This window comes from Carya illinoinensis, chromosome 5, assembly GCF_018687715.1.
Source record: "Carya illinoinensis cultivar Pawnee chromosome 5, C.illinoinensisPawnee_v1, whole genome shotgun sequence".
NCBI classification, from domain to species: Eukaryota; Viridiplantae; Streptophyta; class Magnoliopsida; order Fagales; family Juglandaceae; genus Carya; species Carya illinoinensis.
This window is the reverse complement of record NC_056756.1, coordinates 42,772,929-42,799,151: the sequence shown is the minus strand read 5'-3', so window position 1 is coordinate 42,799,151 and position 26,223 is coordinate 42,772,929. Positions and strand designations below refer to the sequence as shown.

Here is a 26,223-nt window from a genome sequence, read left to right as displayed (position 1 = left end):
AAAATAAATATAACGGATTTCATAAAACTACGTCAATTTATAAATTTACTTTATATAACTTCTTTATATTTATAGTAATTATCTCTCTATGTATGTGTATATATATATTTCAGCATTGACATTAAAAGGGAACATATTAATTATAATATTTCACATCATCCTTGACTTTACAAAAGCATCATGGAATTAAGAATAATAGTGGCCAATAAGTGCTCGATGAATGCAAACCATTGAAAAAGTTATATATAGATTCAGGATGTGCAAACTTTGTATATTTTATTTGGAAAAAAGTGAAGTTCATAATAAATAAATAAATAAATAAGAAGAAAAGAAAAGAGTTTTTTTTATTACATGAGTCTTATTTTTGTTCTAATTTTTTAAAGATTGTGTACGAATCTTATATATTTTAAAACGGTATAAATCATTTTCTTTTATATATATATACATATACAGACATGTGTGTGTGTAAAATATATTCACCTACGTGATTATGTCACCTAAAAAGGTTTGTTAATATCCTTTTAAATTACATCTAATTATTTCTTTGTCTCGCGTAGGATCTAATCATATAAGATGAAGTAGTACTACTTGGTCCCGCGCTGGTTTTTAGTGGAAGTTTCAACGGCTGGCTTCCCCTTCGCGTACTTGTCTCTGTTATGCCAGCACAAGGGATGATGAGGCCCATCATCACCATTCTTTAGAAGAGTTTTACTATATACAAGCACAGTTGCGTACTAATTTGTGTATCAATATTGATTTATTCATACTTAAAATTTAAATTAATATTATTTTTAATAAAATTTACTTTTTAACCAATCACATCACATTGGTGCACAGATTAGTATATAATTATACTTGTAACTATATTTTTCCCCTTTGAAAACATCTGTACCAAACATCTTTTACAATTAGTAAAGACATAAATAAATTTAACATTTTAAATCCTGTAATTAAGTATTATACACAGAAGACATTAATATTTAATAACAGTGCGAGGCTCCCTGCATGCATATTCATCATGCATGCTCTATTTGTTTCTCTCCTAATTATTGTTTAAAATGTTCAAGAAAGATAACTAATATAGAGAATCTTAATCTTCCAACACGTCATTGGAATGAGACCAAATTCAAAATACCCAACCAATTGAGAACTGTTATAAACATAAAGATATTATATAAAAATAAATTTATAAATTGACGTGACTTCACATGATGTATTAATATATCTATTTTATATTAAAAATAACTTTATAATATAACATATTATATTAAATTACGTTAATTTATAAATTTATTTTAATCTCTTTATATAAAGTATTATTATTCAGCTAATTACCATCTCTATGACTATGGGGTAGATCATTAATGTCTGCAAACTAATTAAAGGCCTTCTGGCACGAGGGTGTTGTTAGCTTGATGACTAGTACGTACATTTTAATTCATTCTTTTATTGAGAAAATTTTTTTCTTTATTGATTTTATTATTCACGTCGTTACTTGAATCAAATGAATAAAGAGTTATTTGAAATGTGTCATATCAATAATGCAATTGGGGATGATAAAGTACTCGAGAGGATGAGTAAGAGCATTAGCATGTTCTAGTACTCTTCAAACAATCGTCGAATGATAAATAATGGCCCTATTGAGGCAATGTTTTAGAACAAGATGTGTGTGTCTACAGCGTCTATGCGTCTAAAGTGTTAAGTGATATTGTATCTAAAGCGTCTATGCATCTAAAGTGATATTGTAAAGTGCTAAGTGCGTGATCTAAAGCATCTATGTATTGCATGCGATCAGTGCTTCGCATTGGATGACATTACTACTGTGTGTATATCTTTATATTCTAATTTATGTATCCCAAAGTCGTCCCAATAACTGTCCTAAAAAGTTTTTTGAGACGAAAATTTAAATTTTGTCTCAAAAAATATTTTTTAAGATGAAATTGAACAAAACTGTTTAATAGCATTCGACCATAAAGTTATTTTTGGACGATTAAATTTTGTCCTAGTATACGGTCGAATGGTAAAATCATTAGGTTTGACTGTGAAGTATGTTCAAAAGCAACGCATTGGGGTGAGTGGTCGATTGGAATAAATTCATTCAAATGTATTGATATAGAAAAATGTTTGAATGTTAAATTTAGTGGTCAAACATACAATTATGTTTGAATGGATTACGTTGAATGTTTGATTGGATTATGATACGTTCAAACGATTTATTAGGAAACGACGTTCAAATGTGGAATACATTCGTCGAATGTAGATGTTATATGTTTGATGTCGTTCAAAAGATTTGAACGCTTATTAGATTAGAATGATGTCCGATTGATGTTCTTTGAACATCAATTATGGATTACATTCGAATGTTTTGTATAACCATTCGAATGGTTTGACTTACTATGTTTGGATGGTTTTAGTCATTTGAAAAGTAGGAAGTTGATTTTATCAAATAATGAAAAATCAAATACACATACCTAACATCTTAAAAAATACATCACAATTTGTTCAAATATAAAAGCAGTCTCATAAGTGCTAACTGAATAAATAAAACAGTAGTGTTCATCATATAGAAACGGTTGTAAAATATGTATAATATAAATCAGTTGCTTGGAGGCTTGAATTGTTGCATAAGCATCTACATTTAGAGTTGTATCTCTCTCTTGAACTCCTCTTGGTGCTATTAAGGTATCTAATAAATTTTTATAATTTTTAATAAAAATTCATTCTAAAATAAATTTTAAATGCAAAAGGTATTTAATTCATTCTAAAATATAAAATATATTTATATAATTTTAATTTTTTTATAATTTTAAATATGTCCCCTCATTCTCTATTTTTTAAGTATTATTATTTTTAATAATTTATCTATTCTTTATTTTTGTGTCTTAACTCAAGTTTGTGATTTTTTTCAGTATATATTCATTTTATAAATCTTCAATTCTTCTATATATATACACATATACATGATACACACTTAAATATATATATATATATGTATTTATTTTATTAGTTGTTAGTTTATATATACATATAAATATTTATATATAATATATAATTAATCCTGACATAATACACCGAAACGTACCGGTACCGAAATATTTCGTTCCAGTACCTCAATTAGAATAATCTCCGGAACGAATTTCAAAACTTTGACTAGAAGTGTCAGAGGCATTGTTGGATAATGAGGACGAGTTGGAAGGCTTAACACAATGACCAAAACCCTTTAAATATCCTGAACATGGACTGAAACCTTTTTGTAAAAATGTCAACATTAGTTATTGAAGAATTTTTATCTGACGTAGATTCAACACACAGGGCAACTATTTTTTCCTACACATAAGAGAGAATTAATATTGTCACAAATATCATATTTAATTAAAATAGATAATAATAATTGCATAATTTTTACAGACATCGGGATAAATCCATTCACCATTACAATTAATAAGTGATACATCATATAATCTTGTCAGATCGTAATTGATATTTGACTCTTACAACAAGACACATATTTTAGATATAAGTCATTAGAATACAACAAATAACAAACTTGAGCAATCAATATATAAAATAATATTACCAGTTTCTTAGTGAGGCAATTGAAAGATCTTGATCTTGCTTGATGATGAGTCTTGTTTTGTTGATAGAACTATAAAAGTTGTAAATATTAATAAGAGGAAATTATAAAATATGATATATAAAATAAGTCATTTACTTTATATGTAAGATCTTTAAACATGTCATAAAAGTTTTTCAATTTATAAGCTCTGAGATCTTGAAAAAGATGTTGGCGTGCTCATCTTTATTCTCAAAGTTATTGTAATGTTAATGACTTTTGACCCCATTTTTATTAAAATAGTACCGATCATATCAATATATATATATATATATCATGATACCATTAATACAGTACTGATCATGATCAGACTATAGAAAGAAACACGCACGTACGCGACTTTGGCCGAAAGCCACTTGAATCATTAATGTCAACACTTTTCACCGAAAAACATAGCTTTCAGAAACAAAAGCAGCTATTTGCATAAGCCGAATTCTCATCCATCAATTCAAATCTTTTCATATTTAATATCGAATTATTATTTTAAAAGTTAAATAATGCAGCAGTTTGATTGGATAATCACTAAAAAAAAATAGATAATTACGACCAATTTATAGTAATGAAAAGATTATTAACAATTAAATTAATTGTTAATAGTCTTTTCGTTACTATAAATTGATCGCAATTGCCTGTTTTTCTTATAGTGAATATGCAATCATCTCCTTTTGACCTAAAACAGGCCCTAGGTATATATATATATATATATATGTGGTGGTGGAGCCCAGCTAGCTCCCATGCATGCCTTGATACAATCCTAGCCATGGTACAGTACGTAGTCGACATTCTTAACCTAATGGAAAATTGAGTGAAAGCGAACTTAGTGCGTGATCATGACAGATGAAGGAACTAGGCCCCTAGGGTTAACCGGTGAGGACGCCCGTACTCCAATGGCGCCGGAGCTGCTGACGTGGTCATCAAGTAAGAAGAGTCAAAGGACATTTTTGAACTCTATTTGGGGAACGTACAACTCGTAAAGAGTCACCAGAGAAAGGTTTAGTGTGTACGACGTTTGTAGGTCTCCAAAATGGTGATGCGAGGAGGCCATTATTCCATCTTTAGAATTATCTCAAGAGGCCTTTTTCTCAACTGAGCTTTCCTTCGATGATTTCTACCCAAAGTATATACTTCATTTGCTGATCAGCAAAAAATGAAGTATATAAAAGTTTCAGGTAATCTCAGCTTATTGATCTCAATAAACTAAGGTTTAGACAGATTTAGACTAATTCATCTCAATAAATAATTCAATGAATTCTAATTATATTAATAGTTTAAACCGAATCTGTATTCGTTCGGGTTTGATCTTCTGGCATCTGCCATACCACATGCATGAGAGTTATAACCCAATACTGATCATTAAGCTCGGCCACCGCCCTTCATTGTACAGTACTAATTATATTATGAGAAATACTTTAACTATAAATGGATTACATAAAATTAATTCTACAAATTAACGTGATTTTATCATGTGGTTCGTCAGACTATAAAATTAACTTTATGGAAAATGCTAAATATACTTAAGAAAAATTTGTAAAAAATTTATTTCTTCACATGTCAGTTATTGATCGTATGTTGGAAATCATAAAATTTGAAATTCAAAATCTGAATTTTGAAGGAAAATTATTTTGTAAGTAAAAGTATAAGTAAAAGTATAAGTATATAGAGCACTATTCTACTTTTATTATAAAGTAAATTTAATAAATCAAATGAAATCACGTCAATTTGTGGGATTGATTTTGTGTAATTCCTTTGTGGATATAACATGAGTCCTCATGTATTGTAGTGTCACTCACTTCCTTCATCTGTACTAAGAGTATTAGTATTGGTTCAGACAAATATAAATGCAAACCAAAATATAATGCTCTGAGATCTAAATTTGCACTTGCTAAATCTCCAAGCAGCTTAGATATTTCTGATTAATTGGGATCCACCCAATAATATTGATGTAATTCCCCCATTAATTATTTACCTCTCCATAACTACTAACCTAGCTAGTAACCTTTATGGTCAGTTACTTTTCGAATTTTCTTTTATTTGAGAAGAAAAGAAAACATTGAATATATATATATATATATATATATATATATATATATATATATATATTTGTGACTCTGAACAGTTTTTTTGTAGTGATATATATATATATATATATATATATATATATATAAGTTCATGTTTGCCAATAATTAATGGAGCTCTTCACATGATATAAATGAGTTTTCAAAGTATCTCTATAATTAATATCTTATCTTCAGGAGGTTCGATTATATATACCGCGCGATGCTCTATCTCTTAATAATCTCTTGCTATCACTGATGATCATCATGTACTGACTTTTGCTTTGGAATATACTCATGTACGTACGTGTAATTGGTGAAAAATACTCAAAATGATGATTTTGAACCCTTAACCTCCAACTTGTCCATGCAGCTGCAGTAACAACTAGCTAGCTTTCATGGCTCACAAATACATCATTTTCCATATATAATTATTAAATCAGCAACTTAATTTGAAGGTTGTTAGGGTGCATGCAAGTAGAGCTAGCTGGCAACTGTGTGTGGCACAGTCCCTAGTTAGTTAAAAAAAGGAGTGTAGAGGTGGTAGAAAACGCAATAGGACATTGGATTCATTTTTAAAATATCTTATATTGTGAGGGCACCAAATTAATTAAGGTCTTTCTACATATAAAATGAAATCTGATTAAGATGCAGAATGGTACTGCTGCATATATAAATACATATAAAACCCAACGCAACTTCTCTCTATCTATCTCTCTCATCAGCTGCTGCTTGAAAATTACCTCTATTCATTTTAATTAGAAAGAAAACATTACTACAAGAAAACCTCAAAAACCCAATCAGTTGTAACTTCGGTATCAGCAAGTTGCAAGTTGCAAACCTTAGCTGTCTCTTGCTTCATCTCCTTCCTCTCTCTCTCTCTCTCTCCAAACCCTTTAAATCTGCATCTTCCACACGTCTCAGACCAACCGACACACACCTCTCTCTAGCTCGTACCGTATGAGCTTGGTCAGCTCAGCAATAGCTATGGCTATGGCCATGGAAGACACCCTTGAATTCGACTGTTCAGTTTATAGCAACAACACAACAACAACCACCAGCCCTAATGAACATGACTATGGTTGTAACCGGCGAAACTGGCCTCCTATTGATAATTGGGAGGCTCTTGCAGGGCACGACGAATTCAAGGACCTCATCGAATCGATGATGGACGATGAAGGATTGAATTTTAACCTGTTTCCGAGCGAGGTTGACGTTGTCGAAGGAGGTTCGTCCAACTCTGAATCTGCGAACATGATGGCCGTGGATGATGAAACTAACAACGACGATTGCAAGGGTCTAAGACTAGTCCACCTCCTGATTGCGGCGGCGGAGGCTCTGACCGGCGTTAGCAAAAGCCGGGATCTGGCCCGGGTGATATTGTTTCGGCTCAAGGAGTTGGTCTCTCCCACAGATGGAACCAACATGGAAAGATTAGCGGCGTATTTCACAGAGGCCCTACAGTGCTTGCTCGAAGGCACCGGCGGTGTCCATCCCAAGAACCTGATCGGCAATAGACCACAGCGCGATGAACAGCACCATCAGGCGGAAGTCCTCGCCGCGTTCCAGCTGCTGCAGGAAATGTCACCCTACGTTAAGTTCGGCCACTTCACGGCTAACCAAGCCATTCTTGAGGCGGTGTCCCACGACAGGCGGGTACACATCGTCGACTACGACATCATGGAAGGAATCCAATGGGCCTCTCTCATGCAAGCATTGGTTTCCAGGAAGGACGGGCCCCCCGCCCCACACCTCAGGATCACTGCGATTTCCAGGGGTGGGTCCGGCAGCGGTCGACAATCGATCGGGACCGTCCAGAAGACCGGTCGCCGTTTGATCTCCTTCGCGGCGTCGATCGGTCAACCTTTCTCGTTTCACCAGTGTAGGCTGGACTCGGACGAGACGTTCCGACCGTCCGCTCTGAAGTTAGTGAGAGGCGAGGCCCTGGTAATCAACTGCATGCTGCACCTCCCCCACTTCAACCACCGGTCACCGGACTCCGTTGCTTCGTTTTTATCAGGAGCCAAGACTCTCACCCCGAGGATAGTGACGATGGTGGAAGAGGAGGTAGGACCCATTGGGGAAGGAGGATTCGTGGGCAGGTTTTTGGACACTCTCCACCACTACTCCGCCTTGTACGACTCTCTCGAGGCCGGTTTCCCCATGCATAGTCGGACCCGAGCTTTGGTGGAGCGAGTCTTCTTGGGGCCCCGCATTTCCGGGTCATTAGCTCGGATCTACCGTGCTCGAGGGGACGACGGCAGTAATTCGGGTGGCTCTTCGGGGGAGTGGTTGGCCACGAGTGGACTCAGAGCTGTACCCATAAGCTTTGCCAATCACTGTCAAGCCAAGCTTCTGCTGGGACTCTTCAACGACGGCTATAGGGTGGAGGAATTAGCAAATAATAAAATCACTTTAGGGTGGAAATCTCGGCGTTTGCTGTCAGCCTCTGTCTGGACACCTTCGGACTCTGACTTGTATATTTAATTTTAGCCTTTTTTGTCCCTATTAATTCTGTGGGTTTTATATATTCAGATTGTTCTTCGTTCAATCATCTTTAATTTATGTGTTTTTATGTTTTCTAGCCAACACCCAGATCGATGTGGGCTTTTTGAACCTTCTCCAGTTCTCGTCAAAGTTTGTAGTAGTGCATGCATGCAGGACAAAAATGTGCGATGGCCTGAAAAGGATATATAGCCATTAAGCAAGCACACTTTTGCCTGTTTGGTTTGAACTTTTAACATAATGTATTTATCCTATTTTTCGGATTTCGTTTTCAATATGGCATCGGTTTACATGCATACGGATAAGAATAGTTAGAAACGTTTTATCTACAAAATAATCTCAAATGGAACATCACAAACTAATATAATTTTATATGATATATGTTAGATTGTAAAATTACTTTTATTATAAAATAAATCTAACATATAATGTGAAATCATATTAATTATTGGTTTAGTTTTGTAGAATCTCTTTATAGCCGTAACACTTCTCAAAGAAAATTATCCCAAAAAAACCAGTTGATCTTACCCAAAAAAATAAACAAAAGCTAATCAAATGGATAAGAAGAAGTACTATTGTCCTAATTTTGGGTTTGCTTCGAATTAGTTAGTTATATTAATTATATATGCACTTCTGTATGTACCAAAATTAAAGAACCAGTAGTGTTGATCTTACGTAGGAAAGGTTATCACGGATTATAAAAAAAACATCAACTAATAATTAGTTACCTAATTCAGATAGGACTGTTAGTTTTGATGGCGTTCATGAACTTCTGTAAACTTTAAAACATAGGATTTAATTAGGTTTATTCGTAGAAATATATATATATACTAGGTAGGAGTAACGTGCAAAGCACGTTTGTCTAATTTTATGAAATGATTATTTGTAAAAAATAATATATATTTTATAAAAATTATTGATGTCACTTAATAATTTAAGGCATATTGGAGAAAATAAAAAAATTAGTTCAAAATATCATATAATCCAATATATGTTTATAACATCTATAATTTTAGCAAAGATGTATACAAAAAATTTAATAAAAGTCTAATACAAACGGTAGTTCAAAATATGTGTCTTTTGATATTTGTATTATAATTCATCAATTTATGTCATCCTGTAAACAATCAATAGAGACAACATTGAAATTCTTATTTTACTATTGGTTGAGTTGATCAGGGACAACATAAAGTTAAAACATAATCTGTTGCCCAGATGACTAACACAAGAGGGGGGTGAATTGAGTTGTATTAAAAAAATAACAATTATAAATCAAATATATAATATAAAATATAAACAAAATATGAAATAACAATAAACATAAAGAGTAAGGGTAAGAGAGAAGCAAACTCAGTATGTTAACGAGGTTCGGCCCCACTGCCTACGTCTTCGCCTCAAGCTATCCCTTGAGGATTTCCAAATTCACTATTCAACCTCCTTCAGGTGGAGATAGAAACCTATTACACCTTTAAACAACACCGCTACAAAGGATCCGTGTAAAACACCCTCTACACTTGCAATCACCTTACACGTGGTGATTCAACTATTCCCCGTGTAGAATACTTTCTATAGGCATAAGGGTTATACACACCCTTTTTCTGATACAAAAGCTGATAGTGGGTAGGTTATCAGAAAACACTTCTCAATGAGTGAAATAAGAACAATACAGCGCAAACTATATCTCTTAAAATAAATAAGGATTAATGCTCAATGCTTAGATAAGAGAGAATGAAAGTTTTGAATGAATGTTGTATGCTCTTGGTGTTGTAAATGTGAAGCTCTCAAATGATCTATTTATAGGCATATGAGACTTCATATTCAAATTTAAAAAGATTCACATGTCAAAGACAACATCATTCATTTTTTCAAAAAATTCAAATAAAAGGTTCTTCTTTTTCAATTGTCAAAGACAACATCATTCACTTTTTTAAAAAAATCAAACCTAATCTTTTACTTTTGACATATGACAAAATGAGCACACTTTCCTTTTCAAAAAATTCAAACTTAATCTTTTACCTTTTGCATATGACAAAAGGAGCACACTTTCCTTTTCAAAAAATTCAAACCTAATCTTTTACTTTTTATATATGACAAAAGGAGCACACTTTACTTTTCAAATTTTTCAAACAAAATCATCTACCTTTTGTATAAGTCCAAAAAAGCATCAATCACTTTTGAAAATATTCAAATAAAACATGCACATGTGAAAGATGACAATCAATCATTTTTAATATTTTCAAAATTCAACCCTTTAATCAAGGCATGCACATGTAAAAGATGACAATCAATCATCTTTCAAAATTTTCAAATTTAATTTTCAAAAATATTCATGTACATGTGAAAAATGTATCTTAATGCTTTAAGATAAAATATTAATTTTGAGCATTAATCCTAATTTCGAATTTTGAAGAGATTTACAACATTACTCTTTAATTTTAATGTGAACTTGTTCCCTTCTTGCTCATGCTTGTTTCCTTGATGTGCTTGACTCCATTGTGTAGACAACTTGAGATTGAGACTTCTTTATTCTTTGAATTCATTTGTTATCATAAAAATCCATGTGTAAATATATAATTACACAAAACTTGAAATCTTGGGTTCAACATAATCTTTTTATAAAATTTGTGGTATAATATTTTCTATATATAACATATATATAAATCATAAAATATATTTTGAAATTGTTGGCCGAATTTACTCTTTCTTGATTAGCTCAAGGATCACGGCTTTTGTCACGTGTCTATCATAGCAAGTCCACGTATGGAATATGACTTAGCAGAAGCTACGTCCTACTACCATGGGGAAAAAAACACTTTGATTAAACACACTTGTATTATATATTATATGAAATTTTTAAATTTGAAATACTCAATAATCTGAGTTAATGAAACGTATAATACACATATATTATACTTAGAGATTCACGTCTTATGTACCTAATACACGTGTATATGTTAAGGAGAAAGAGAAAAATATAATAACTAATCTTTAATTACTTATTATTATATAAACTATTAAGTATTATAATTATTGAGATTAATAAATCATATAACAACATTGAATGCTATATCTCTCAACATTTATGTCTTCATTTTATGTGCCAAACCGTTAAAATAAACGGTGTTAACTTTAACGGAAAAACAAGAAAAACCGTTAAAATAAGATTTTCCGTTTCATACACACTTTTTATATATAGAAGATATATATATAGTAGTTTCAAATACATGACTGCATTATTTCTCCAACAGCACATGCATGATGTATTCATCATGTCATGTGCATGTGTCTATATATATGTATTGACATCTTTCTTTCTTTTTCAGAACAAAAAATTATTCAACAGTAGTACTACCACTCCATTAATCTTCTATAAAATTACTAAATTAATTAAGAAAATCATTTCACCACTACTAAAACATGCATACAGCAGTTTAATATTGTATTTTCTGAGAGAGAGAGAGAGAGAGAGAGAGAGAGAGAGAGAGAGAGAGAGTTAAGCTGCTTGGCGTCGTTGGGTGGGAATCACAGTGACAGTGGGAGAGATTCCTAAGAATGTGCCGTATCAGGATTTAACATGTATATTTATTTTAGACTTTTCATTAAAGTTTTTATGTATTAAATACTAGTATAGGTTGGGATGCTTTGTCCCCATATATTTAGGATTCGCAACAATATTATTATCATTAATTTATAATTGATCTATTAAACCATTTTTAAATTATATGATTCCTTTTTTTCTATATTATATATATATATATATATATGGTTTTCTTAATTATTTGGATTGTAGTTATTTTAGGCTGCAATAATAGGTTTGATTCTGGGTATTTTTCAAGATTCCTAATAATTTAGTGCTATTTGAAATATAGAAGTCATGCATTCTTGACACTTGTATAATGATAAATAACATTGAAATAAATATATATATATATATATCTTTATATAAACTAAGTTATTCAATAAAAATCTAGTCCACAATCTTCAATTAGTACCAAGAAAACATGATGCAATGATTGATATAAATGATATATTACATATAGAGATTTTAAGTACATGGCGATAAATGACTATTTAATGGTGATAAATATATCATATTTTATTTAGTAAAATATAAGTGAGACAGTAGTATAATATATATAATTTTTCATCTGCAAATAGAAGAGACTTGATCAACTTTGATAGAGTATATTGTCTTAATTACGAAACACCATCCTGGCCTTTAATTGGTAATAGCATTTGCACGTACAGGTGGTAGAATTTTAATAATTAAAATAGTTCTGAATTCATACATGCATCGTCATTGTGCTCTGTGCTTGCATTAATATATAGTATTGTTTAATTATTGTAAAAATTAATTAATTAATTATAGTGCGACCATTCAAGTTTAAAAGATGTGTAGTCAAACTGTACGTCCACAATTTTGTGCTGGCTAATAAATTATGGACAAATTAATTAATTGTCGAGGTTTAGCTCGCACGCGGTTGTTGACTTACCTTTTTAAGAGTCTTGTGGTTATGTATAGACCGATATTTTAAATTTTGTTCAGATGATCATTTCGGTTTAAGTAGTGGAATGAAATTGTTAGTTAGGGATTAATACCTCAAAATAATAGGGAAATTAGAAGTTGTGGACACCACCCCTCTCTGTGACTGAGGTCACGTTTGGATTGCAAGATACTCTTATCTTATTTAATTTAATTTATTTAATTAATTTTAACATTTAAATATCATAAATATAAATATTTTTTAATTTTAAATGTTTAACTTTTTCGTTTGATCGTTATCTAATTATTATAACTTTTCATACTTCTAAACAAAACATTAAAAATAATTCAACTTTTTTTAAATTTCAAAATAAAAATAATAATAAAAATTTACATTGTAACTTAATATTTTATATCTATAATATTTTTACTCAACTTTTTATCTCACATTTTCTAAAATCCTATAAAATATCTTAACTCAAACTATTAGATCACTTTTTATTATTTTCAGATTATCTCATCTCATCTTATTATCTAAAAATGGTCTAAAAAAATAAATCGAACTGGAAAAAGCATGTGAAGATCTTACTTCAACCGCTTGGCCTGAATAAATACAACACTTCCTTTGCTTAATAACAAGCCTCATGGGCTTTATTTGCATCTTACAAGTATTTCAAATGATTTCCGAATAGTAGTAAGAAAAATAATAAAATAATAGTGAATAGTCCTAATGAAGTATTCTATGAATTATATCTGAGAACAATTGTATTTACAAAGACTTATAAGATTAATGTCAATATTGAATGAGAATTACATATCTGAACTAACTATAAACATGATCTGCAATACATTTGGTGATTGATCACTGGGTGGATGAAACTCACACGAAACACACATGATACCCGGCCTAGACTTGGCCTAGCTAGTTTGCGTTACGACTAAACCGAATTCCAATTGCATGATATAAAGATTAAGATTTCATGTTTTTGTGTATGGTTATTTTACACAAAGATGCTTGACATGGATCAAAATCTCCTTACAGAGACATATATATGTGAAGTGGGTCTTATAATATCTATTGAAATCGAAAATTTCTTATCATCATTTGGTTATACATGAGATGAGATGAGATAAAATGTATGGATAGTAGTAAGATAATTTATGAATAGTAGTGAAATTATTTAAATTAAGATTTTTATGGGATTTGGAGAAAGGAAAGAGAAAAAGTTGAATAAAAAATTATAAAGTTAAAAGAGATTTAGAATATAATTTTTTAATATTATTTTTATTTTGAGATTTGAAAAAGTTGAATTATTTTTTGTGTTTTATTTCAAAGTTTAAAAAAGTTGTAATAATTAGATGAAAAAATTGAAAAGTTGAAAAATCTTAAATTGAAAAATATTTGCACTTGAATGATGTTTAGATATTAAGATGAGATTGTTTGAATGGTTTGTAAAACCAAACCAGACCTAAGTCTTGAAAATAATAAATATTATACCATCCACGCTATGTATCTATCTTGTGTTCACTCAAAAATCTCAATTAAATCTTTTTATCTTCTTGCAGAGAGATGAGTATGTGAAATATATATATATATGGATCTTACAATATCTATTAAAATCAAAATATTCTTATTGCATACTAAGTCTTGAGTCTTGACGTCAGTAAATTATTAAATATTATGATATCCTTATTATATTATGTTATGTATCTATATTTTGCTCACTCAAAAACCTCAATTTAATTTCAATTTAATTACTAACTCGGGGATATTATTTTGGGCTTGTTAAAGGTCTCGGCCCAGAAACCAACGGAGGCTACAAAAACCAGACAGTCCACAGTTTGGCACAATCCAACGCCGTGATGTACCAAACCGAAACGCTCTCAGCCCAAATCCAAATCAGTCTATCGAACCCAACTATCGGTGGCTTAGCATTTCTATTGTAAGAAAGAATTGAAGGAAATGAAATGAAATAACACTGTACTTTTGAGCTGAGGTCAGGCTCTGTTGGGAATCAACTATTTTACCTTTTCAGTTTTCACGCCACTTTGCATCGAATCCACTCGATCTTCGTACAAAACCTTGAGGGAAATCCGACTGTATATTAGGACTACAAATCAGTCATGCAGGTCCAATGCACCTGGACATTGCCTCAAATGCGCTTCAGGCACTCGACATCGTCGGTGCTTTCCTTATCTAAGCATTTGAGTGAGAGCTTCGGTGTTAGAATTGGAAGCGGAAGAGGAAGGAGCTGTGGTTACCCATCTTTCGTGCCCACCATGTCCACCGTTTCGACTGAGAAAGACACTGTTTCTACTCTTAGCGATTCGATCCAGAAGACCCCTCGGCCCTTGCAGGTATTACCAATTTGATTTTCGTTATATTTTGGTTCCTTTTTTTTTTTTGAGGGGTTGTTGAAGGCCGGTTGGTTTTGAAGTACAATGGCTGTCCCCCATTTTGTCTTTTGGTAAGATAAGAATAATTTCTTCGTTGTTTTGTTGTATTTGATGTCAATTTAAAAGGACTGACTTGATTTGGAAATCGGTTGCCCGCTTTTTTCTTCGTAGAATCTGAATGTCAGAATTTGACCAATTTCTGTGACCATCATTGCTATCTCTAAGTCACAAACAGTCTGTGAAGCTTCTTTTTTTCTTACTTATTTCTCATTTTATCTGAATTTTTGCTTGTTTGAGTTGTTCAATAAGCGTTTGAAGTCTTAACTATTCATAGATTCAAATCCACTTTGTTGCATGCTATAATTTTGGTTTTGTTTACTGAATCTATTCGAAGTTTGTCTGTTCAAGGTGGTTGGATTGGAATTTGGAGCCTCATTTACACATGCATCATCACAGTAGATGCCTATGAAGGTTAGGTTCACTGGGGAATTAGCGTCCTAGCGACGCATGAAACCATATCATATATGTCATGATGTACGATAACAAAGAAGGTTGGGCTGAGCATCGCAGTCTGACGAGATTTTAGTTGCATTAGTATTATGCTAATTCTCTATCTAGTTTACTTTATTTACTTGTATTGGACTCCTCATTTGATGGGTCATGTATCTTAGATTACATGGGATTGGTCTCTTCCATCGGGAAAATCGTATGTGGTTTTCTCGTAGTTCCTGAGAGTTGGGTATTGCAGAAGATTGTCACCTCCGTGTCCCACTTCGGTGGAAACTTTCAATAAAGTACTCCACCTTTCTGTTGATTTTTCTTTTTCATCAATTGTTCTATGAGTTCCTCGTTGTCTTTTTTTTTTCCTCTAAAAAAGACCCGAACTATTTATGATTTTGTTTATATTTCAATGGAAACAACTTTGTCAAGCAATGCCACTCTTCATCCTATATTTTTTCATCCCAAGTCACAGCTAGTGATGTAGCATGTTTTAAGTTGGTTCATCTTCCCCCTCTATTTTTTTCCCAAGTTTTTCTTCCCCTCTTTGTCTCTCTTGGAGGCTAGATCTACATCTCCCTACCTATCAAAACTCCACACCACCTATACCATCCAAAACTGCCATCCTCCTTCTACCACCCCCTTCTGCCATGCGCCGTCACCATCATGCTTGATTACCATGCACTGTCATCAAGCCTCGAGATCTAGCCCTTTTTCGACCGGGTTTTTGGTTCCTAGGAAATCCTTTGGCTTATTTCCTGGTTGTTTAGTTGTTTTTCCTCTTCCTTTCCTCCATCCTTTTGTTGGGAAGCTAAAACTTCTGATCTGCCGCCTTCCAGTATTCTCCAGCTGCCATGCACCACCTCTCTTGACCATTACACCCTTGGATCCTTTGTTCTACACAGTCAGATCAAACCTCCCCCCATGTGCATGTAGTCCACATGCCTCTCCATGCATCGACCTTTTGGCAGTAGATACTTTCTCCAGGAGACAGTTTGCTGTTCCTTATTTTCCCTGAAGCAGGCTTTTGGCCTTGCTCTCTTCTTTGAGGATATGGAGGATGAGTGTAACATCCGATCCCCTGAGTATGATTTATTATTATTATTATTATGATTTTTATTAGATATGTTTTGAGGAAGTATAAGCCCCTTTTTCTTCTCTGTTTGATTTCCTAATCAGAAAACTCTTTTTCAAACACTTCAAAACTTATCCTCTCGGTTTTTTTTTTTTCACTTTCCTCGTGGGAGTTGTTCTCCAAAGTTTAGTTGAATTCAAACTCCCAACTCTAGACTTTATCCAATTTCTCCTCAAGACTCACGGCATCTTCCTCTCCCTCATCTATAAATCCCTCATGGTCCTTTGTTTTAAACACAAAAACATCTGGAGAAAAACTCACTCGCCTAGGCCTCGTTTTTTTCCCAAGCCATTGTCGACGACCACCAGGACATAGGAACACCACCCATGGTGCCAGAAATTGCCGACCAGCCCATCCCCGTTGAACCCACTCCCTTCCGGCAAGCCCACTGCCGTCTGCCACCCTCCCCTCCCTCTTTTCCTGTCGGCTTGACAGATTCTCTCTATAACTCTCTCACTCTTTCTCTCTATTGTATCAAACCACCTTTTCCAAGAAGGCCAGTGGCGTCGCTAGGCACTTCCATCCACCCCAGAGCTGCCGTTGCCTCAGCCTCCTTCTCTGGGTAAGTGTCGCACGGCTTCTCTCTTGCAAGTGTTCTTTATTCATCTGTGTTTTCCTTTTTATTAGTTATGTTTCAGACCTCCCAAAATGCCCCTCCAATGTTTCCATAATCACATAAATGCCTCTGACCCTTAGCCTTTTTTATCCTTAACCAGATTCTTTAATTTATAATGGGTCCTTGGGCATTAAGCCCATTCGACAAAGTACTTTCTTTTTAATGGCCTGGTTGTGTTTGCAGAAAACTATTTAGTAATTTTAAGTGGGCTCTTTTCTTTAATCAGGGCTGGACTGGAATTTAGGTTAACCAAAGTTTTTACATGCATAAATATGAGCCCATAGACTTATTTTTTATAGAAAATATTTAAAGGATTTTAAGCATATTTTAAAGTATATATATTTTTTCTATTATTTTAATTAATATTCTAATTGTCTATTCTATTTAACTATGTTTTTAAGAAAACTATTGAGTTATATTTTTTTAAATAGAAGCCAGGGAATGTGTTATGAGTTTTAAATAATATTACTTTACGAACTCTTTGAATATTTATTAAATTATCCTTTTTGTATTATCTTAAGTATTTAGAATGTTCCAACACGTTAGTGACGAATAGTGCCTCGTATAGGTCACGAGCTACGACGTAAGATTTTGGAAGCAGCGCTAAGAGATAATTAGTATGATCATATAATTGCATGTGTACTGTAAATTTTCTATTGATATATGAAAGTATGATGTTTGTCTATGCTACGTTATGAGCTAAGTCAAAGTTAGATTTCATTTCACGATCTTTGATGAATTAAGATACTATGCTTGTACGAATGAATTTGTTGTTGGATAGAGTGAATGATTCTAAAATCACATGGAAGCCATGAAATGTTCATGCAGTAATTTAAGCCAGTTATGCCATGTAATAAAATAGCTAGATTATGTATGCCATGTTCATGTAGTGATTAAATCATATATGCTATATAATGTCATGAAGTATTTAGATCAAGTATGTTATGTACATAGATCTTAGATCATGTATGCCATGGAATGTTTATGTTTAGATCATATTGTGTCATGTACAAGAATATGCCATGTACAAGGATATGCCATGTTATGCTATACCATTTACAAGTATATGTCAAGCTAGAAAAGTTCGTGATATTAAATAAGTTCTTACGCATTAAGAAAGATAAGATGTTTAAGGGTGACGCAGACCTAAGTGTGTTCACTACAAGCTATGTTAAGACGGTACCACGGACCTAAGCGTGGTTCACCATACGTTAAGTGAAACATGGATCTAAGCATGTTTCACTCTAAGTTATGTTAAGAATAACACGGACCTAAGTGTGATCATCACAAGTTATGTTAAAGATGACACTGACCTAAGCGTGTTCATCACAAGCTATGTTAAGGATGACACGAACCTAAGCGTATTCATCACAAGTTCTGTTAAGGGTGACGCAGATTTAAATGTGTTCACCACAAGTTATGTTATGCTATGTCACGGACTCAAGCATGGTTCACTTTATGTTAAGTGAAACACGGACTCAAGCGTGGTTCACCATAAAATAAGTGAAAGACGAGTTAAACAAGTATTTTATGCATTCATGTTATATGTTTGCCATGATTATGTATATTTTCACTTATGTTGATGATGAATGAGCATGCTATGAGAATCTATGAATGATATATGTTTGTTTGAAGAGTCTTTCAAAAATTAGGTCTAAACTAAATTATATTTTACGGTATGATATACTATTTGCTGAGTATTCGACTCATTTTTGTTTGTTTGTTTGTTTGTTCTCTTCTATGTTTAACTATTACAGATGATTATTGTAAGGACGTAAAGCTGGAGGACCAGGAGTAGATCTAGTGCAAGGACTTAGTTGCTTTTATGATTTTTGGATAAAAAGACACACGTAGGGTTAGTTTATGTTTTATTTTTACGTTTTCAGTTTTATGTTTTCAAAAAGACAGTTATGTTCAATTTAATTAATGTTTTCAATAAATGAGGTGTTTTAAGATATGAATCTCTTTACCGGATATTATATTATGTACGTTAGTAACATCTCTATCCTAAGGGAATGGGGTGTTACAATGAGGGCGTGGGAGATTCCATTGAAGATTTTATGAAATTAAACTACCTTTTATGATTATTATTTCCTGGGAATTAGGGCTATCATCGAGTCGAGCCGGTCTTTGGATTGAGCTCGAGATTTTTATATTATTTTTGTTTGAGCTCACCTTGATGACAAGAGCTCCCATCTCAACCCAAAAATGAGCTCGAGCCGAGTTGGCTCGGGTTGGCTTGGTTTGAGTTGTTTATTTTTTATTTTTTGAATAAAATTTAATAGTTAAAAAATTAGAGAATTGCGGGAAAACAAAAAAAAAAACCAAAATTTAATGGAATTTTTACAACTAACAAGTAGACCCTTTATTGAATTAGAAAATTACAAAAATTTATAAATAATTAATATGTAACTAGTTGATATTTATTAATAATAACCACATATTATTTGTCTACATAAATTACTAATATTATTTTTTTTTGATAAGTAATTACTAATATTATACCCACAATATAATAGTATATATCAATATTTCATATATGGTTCATGCATATTAGTATATGAAATGATTAAGTCCTACCGCCTAACTATGGTACAAATTATAAAATAGTTACTATAATTTAATGACTTGAGTAATTAAATAAATAACATATAACTATGAATCGACTAGGCATAAGTAATTATTACATACTATATATTTAGTGATAAAAGTTTCTATGCTTATATTATTAACTAATGTGTATGTATGTGTGTATATATATATACTTTCATCAATGTATGAATGAACTTTAATTGAGTCAATTTGGGCATAAACAAGCCTTAACCAAGTTGAGTTTATTTGGGTATGTGTCATTTACTAATCGAGCAAGTATCTACTTTCACAAGTGAGTTTTCTTTTCACAAGTTGAGTTTGATTTGAATTTAACTGAGCGAATATCAGGCGGGCTATCGAACGGATTAGTTCATTTACAGCCCTACTCAGCGTAGCCATGGAATATGGATCCGGGCCATTGTACCATTGCTCTTTGTTCATTGTAATTTTTATGCACTGGATTGGTTGTAACGGAAAATTTTTCGAGGTCTCCCCACCCCCTCCCATTGTATTTCCCCTGTTAGTTTAATGAAATGCTTCCTCACAAAATGATGTTACAAGTGGCTTCAGATGTCTATCACTACATTGACAGCCACTTAAAATGTGTCACATCAATAGGTGGGACTGAGAATGACACAATCTAGGATGAAGAAGAACATTTCTCTTTGCTTGCTAGGCATGCATTTGTTGTGGAAAATATCGAGGTTGGGAGTAAGGCTCTTCCACTCTCAAGTCCCCATTTTAAGTGGAATTGTGAGGCCCTCTTCACTGCCGTTCAACTTTTATTTTTACATGCTAGTGGAGGTTTTTTTTTTTTTTTTTTTTGGCTGGTATATGTTTCTGAAAAAGGAAATAGATCCAGTAGAAACTGCTACATGGCGCCATTCCCAAGTCATTTCAAATGTTAATTCAATTCTCCTGAAGTTGATATACATCAAATTATGATCAATTCTAAGATGTACCTCGAAATGGTCCAATATCCCTTCTCCATTTTTCCGAGGGTACTCAGTGCTTGTATTGTTGATTGAAATCCAAAGGAAATACTCCACATAAACCAACTTGAAAGATGTTCACCAGAGAAGATCTGTGTTGTGTTATCAAATGAAATCCACAGAATTCTTCAACCTCTGAAACAAGATCTGTGTTGGGTTATCAGGATGTTCTTCTGCCAATATCTGGTGGCTTATCTCTTATTTTCCCTTTTGTGAAAACCTTTACATCTTTTTAAATTATTACTATTGTTTAATTTTGCCTCTCACTGTATTACCTCCAGAAGCTTTTGACATCTATGTAATGCTAATACATGTCCACTTTCATGCATATAAACATCACATGTGCATGCAAACATAGAAACATGTGACAAATATGAGTTTTTGTCCATTGGAAGTAAGATAGCCTGGACCCTTTTTTTTCTAACTTTGGTTAGTGCATTGTTAATGTCTAAACCTCCTGTGCGGTTTTCCCTTTTCTTAAAACAATGAATTGCTAGTCATTATTTTTATTGTGTCAGCTATTGTTTGACAGGTTGCGAAGCGCTTGGAGAAGTTCAAAACAACAATTTTCACTCAAATGAGTAATCTTGCCATCAAGCATGGGGCAATAAACCTTGGTCAAGGCTTTCCCAACTTTGATGGCCCTGAGTTTGTAAAGGAAGCAGCAATTCAAGCCATCAAGGATGGAAAAAACCAATATGCTCGTGGATATGGGGTCCAAGAATTAAACAATGCCATTGCTGAACGGTTCAAGAAAGATACTGGACTTGCAGTTGACCCTGAGAAGGAAGTTACAGTTACCTCTGGGTGCACAGAGGCGATTGCTGCTACTATCCTAGGGTTGATAAATCCCGGTGATGAGGTGATCCTCTTTGCTCCTTTTTATGATTCATATGAAGCTACTCTCTCCATGGCTGGTGCCAATGTCAAGTGTGTAACATTGCGCCCTCCAAATTTTGCTGTCCCCATCAATGAGCTGAAGTCCGCTATCTCGAAGAATACACGTGCAGTACTTATAAATACTCCACATAACCCAACTGGAAAGATGTTCACCCGAGAAGAAATGAATGCGATTGCATCTATCTGCATTGAAAATGATGTTTTGGTTTTCACTGATGAAGTTTATGATAAGTTGGCTTTTGAAATGGATCACATTTCCATGGCATCTCTTCCTGGAATGTTTGAGCGTACAGTCACCATGAATTCCTTGGGGAAGACATTCTCCTTGACAGGATGGAAAATTGGATGGGCAATAGCTCCCCCGCATTTGACATGGGGAGTGCGGCAGGCACATGCTTTCCTCACTTTTGCTACTTCCACTCCAATGCAGTGGGCAACATCAGTAGCACTTAGAGCCCCAGACTCTTACTATGAGGAGCTCAAGAGAGACTACATGAAAAAGAAAGCAATTTTAGTGGAGGGATTGGAGGCTGTCGGTTTCAAGGTATTTCCATCAAGTGGGACCTACTTTGTGGTTGTAGATCATACCCCTTTTGGGCTGGAAAATGATATTGCTTTTTGCGAGTATCTGATAGAGAAAGTTGGGGTTGTAGCAATTCCGACTAGCGTATTTTACTTGAACCCTGAAGATGGAAAAAATCTAGTGCGATTTACGTTCTGCAAGGACGAGGAAACTCTGAAGGCTGCAGTTAAGAGGATGAAGGAGAAGTTGATGAGAAAGTGATCCAACTGCATGATCACATGGACTTCATTTGTTGCAACGTTAAGCACTTGAGGTTGAACTTATCTTTCCTTTTACCAAATTGAAAACAGTGACGACTAGTGACTAGAACAAAAGCCAGAGAAAACTCGGCTATATTTAGTGATGAATATGTTTGACTATGGTCCACCAAATTTCAGCCATTGGTGGATTTCCTTCTGCTACTCTGCCAGAAGAGTAGAAGTAGATTAGCATCACTATGAACCTAGATATTCATTAAATTAATTGTCTGGTCATGCGGTTCTTTTCTTATCTTTGCCTTATTGTAAAAGAACGATGACAATAAACTGAAAAGAATATGGAACAAGAAAAGCAATCACAAACGATATAAGATTTACGTGGTTCGGCAAATTATCTACGTCTACGAGAGCTACAGAGGATTTTATTATTGAGAAATATCACATTACAATGATGGATTAATTACTGTACGTTCATACTGTCTCTACGGTACAATCATATGATCTAATAATTATATATATAGTTAAACGGCGGAAAAAAACTCTAGAGCTATGTAAAATGCATGTTCGCTCGAGTGGCATGTCAAGCGTGCGTCGAGCGAACTTCCTTCTCACATCCGTTCGAGATCACTATTGAGTTGACATCGAGCGTTCGAATCTGTCTGATTTCGCTCGAGCGGTATGGACTAAACTCTACAGTACTAAACAATTCTCCCATTTGGAGACTGGTACACTCGCTGTATCGCTGTTTTCCTCAAACATGATGTCCTCCACCTCTACAACTCACTGCCTCTATCTTCATGCTAGAAGACTAACTAAAGTTGCGCACAACTTCAGTTTCTCAAGTGTAACACACTTTGTCAACATATCAGCAGAGTTCTTACTTCCACAAATCTTCTTAAGTAATAGCTGTCTGTCATCTAACAATGATCGTATGAAGTGATACATGATCTGAATGTTCTTGGTTCTAGAATGAAATGCTGGATTCTTGGTAAGGAATATGGCACTCTGACTATCACTGTAGAGAGTGCCTTTCTGATTCTTTTTACCCAATTCCTCCAAGAAGCTCTGTAGCCATATCATCTCCTTTACAGCCTCTGACACTGCAATATACTCAGCTTCTATAGTAGACAAAGAAACTATTTTCTGTAGATTAGAACCCCATGACACTGTAGTACCACCAAGTGTATAAACAAAACTCGTGGTATTCTTTCTGCTATCAATATCTTCAGCTAGATTAGTATTAACATAACCCTATACCTCCAAGCTCTCTCTAGAGAAACACAAACTGGTTTCTGAGGAGCCCTTTAGATACTTCAAAATCTATTTCACTGCTTCCCAATGTTGCTTTCCTGGGTTACTCATGTATCTACTCACAACTCCTACTGCATGGGTAATATCCGGTCTTGTATAAATCATAACATACATAAGTGAACCAATAGCTAAGGCATAAGGAACCTTCTGAGGCATAAGGAACCTTACTCATGTAATCTTGTTCCTCCTCTGATTCAAGTTACTAATTCTTGCTGAGTCTGAAGTGACTGTCCAAGGGTGTGCTAATTGGTTTGGCCTTGTCCATATTGAACCTGCTGAGTACATTTTGCACATACTCATCCTGTGAAAGTCTCAACGTACCTCTGACTCTATCTCTGACAATTCTCATGCCAAGGATTTGATTTACAGTTTCCAAATCCTTCATTGCAAAGTGCTCTAACATCTGCTTCTTCAGATTATTGATCTCATCAATACTAGCCCCTGCAATAAGCATGTCATTCACATACAACAGCAGAATAATATAAGAATTGTCAAAGTGTCTAACATAGTAACAGTGATTTGACTGACATCTAATGTACCCTGCACTGTGTATGAAGTTATCAAATTTCTTGTACCACTATCTAGGAGCTTGCTTCAGGCCATACAAGCTCTTCTTCAATCTGCAAACTGAACCTTTCTTTCGCTGTGCCACAAACTTCTTAGGATGGTGCATGTAGATGTCTTCTTCAAGGTCTTCATGAAAAAAAGCTGTCTTCACATCTAACTGCTCAAGAAATAAATCTTCAGTAGCAATCATAGCCAGTATCATCCTGATGGTTGTGATCTTCACTACAGGAGAAAATATCTCAGAGTAATCAATACTCTATTTCTGTTGAAAGTCTTTTACAACAAGTCTGGCCTTGCACCTCTTACTGCCATCATACTCAGTTTTCACCCGATACACCCACTTGTTGTGTAATGCCTTCTTCCTTGATGGAAGTTCTGTCAACTCCCATGTCTGATTCCATAAAGGGAATCCATCTCATCTTTCATGGCTAGCTCCCACTTGTTAGAATTTTCATCTTACAAGATTTCTTAGTAACTCTGCGGTTCTCCATTATCTGTCAACAGAATGTAATTCAAAGTAGATGAAAAACACTGTAGATGACGTATAGTCCTAACGGACCTGCGAATTGCAACTGTAGGAGTGGACGGTTCTGAAACTGTATGCGGAATAATAGGAATTGGTGCACTGGATCCACTCTCCCCATCACTCACATCTTTACACTGCACTGTAATCTCTGGTAGGTCATCCAATCTTACAAACTTGGACTCCTAAGGAGCTACTACAGAAACTATACTAGACTTATCCTTGTACATAATTTTCTCATTGAAATCACATTCCTGCTTCTTATGATCTTCCGACTTTGATCGTCCCAGAAACTATAGCCAAATACCTAGTCTCCATAGCCAATGAAGCCAAATGCCTCGTCTCCATAGCCAATGAAATAACATTTCTTTGACTTAGATTTAAGTTTACTACGAGCATCATAATCAATAAGGACATAAGAAAGACAACTAGAAGTTTTAAGGTGAGAAAATTTGACCTCTTTCCCGCTCCAAACCTCCTCAGGCAATCCACAATCCAGTGGAACTAATGGCTCTGTGTTTATCAAGTAAACAGTAGTGCTGGCTGCATCTGCCCAGAAAGTGGGTGGTAGTCCAACGTGCAACCTCATGCTTCTAGCACGCTCATTAATGGTTTTGTTCATACGTTCAGCAACTCCATTTTGCTGTGGTGTCCTAGGAATGGTCTTCTTCATTCTGATACCCATAGCTGCATAATACTCCTTGAACCCACCATCGACATACTCATCATCATTGTCATACCTCAAACATTTCAATTTCAAGCCTGTCTCTGTCTCAACCATGGCTTTCCAATTTTTGAATACATTAAATACATCAGATTTATGCTTCAAAAAATAAACCCATACCTTCCTACTATGGTCATCAATGAACGTGACATAGTAGCGAGAACTTCCAAGAGATGCCACTAGGGAAGGACCTCACACATCTGTGTGCACAAGATTCAATCTTCCTATCTTAGGTATCCTGCCACTTTTCAAGAAGCTGATCTTATTTTGTTTTCCCATACCACAATTCTCACACATACTGAGATCAACTGACTTTAGTTTTGATAGCTTGCCTCTAGACAGAAGTTCTTTCATACCCTTCTTACTCATATGGCCAAGCCTGCAATGCCACAAATCTGCTATGCTCTCTGCAACGGTAGTAGCAATAAAGTCAATCAAACCAGTAGTCATATATAGTGTACCAGTTTTCTTACTCGGAGCCAGTACCAATACCCCTTTTGTGACCTTTCATGTGCTATATGGGAACATCACTG

The 26,223-nt window shown here is 34.2% G+C and overlaps 2 protein-coding genes across 2 annotated transcripts; both read left to right on the top strand.

The window, feature by feature from the left end:
* The first annotated feature begins 6,509 nt into the window (after positions 1-6,509).
* Positions 6,510-8,198, top strand: LOC122312003 (protein NODULATION SIGNALING PATHWAY 2). The gene has a single exon (XM_043126814.1). It carries the CDS (start codon positions 6,628-6,630, stop codon positions 8,152-8,154), a length of 1,527 nt encoding a protein of 508 aa, XP_042982748.1. The 5' UTR covers positions 6,510-6,627; the 3' UTR covers positions 8,155-8,198.
* Positions 8,199-14,619: 6,421 nt separating this feature from the next.
* Positions 14,620-22,857, top strand: LOC122311076 (probable N-succinyldiaminopimelate aminotransferase DapC). The gene is made up of 2 exons (XM_043125440.1): positions 14,620-15,013; positions 21,418-22,857. The coding sequence occupies exons 1-2, from the start codon at positions 14,780-14,782 to the stop codon at positions 22,567-22,569; spliced, it is 1,386 nt and encodes a 461-aa protein (XP_042981374.1). The 5' UTR covers positions 14,620-14,779; the 3' UTR covers positions 22,570-22,857.
* The last annotated feature ends 3,366 nt before the right edge of the window (positions 22,858-26,223 follow it).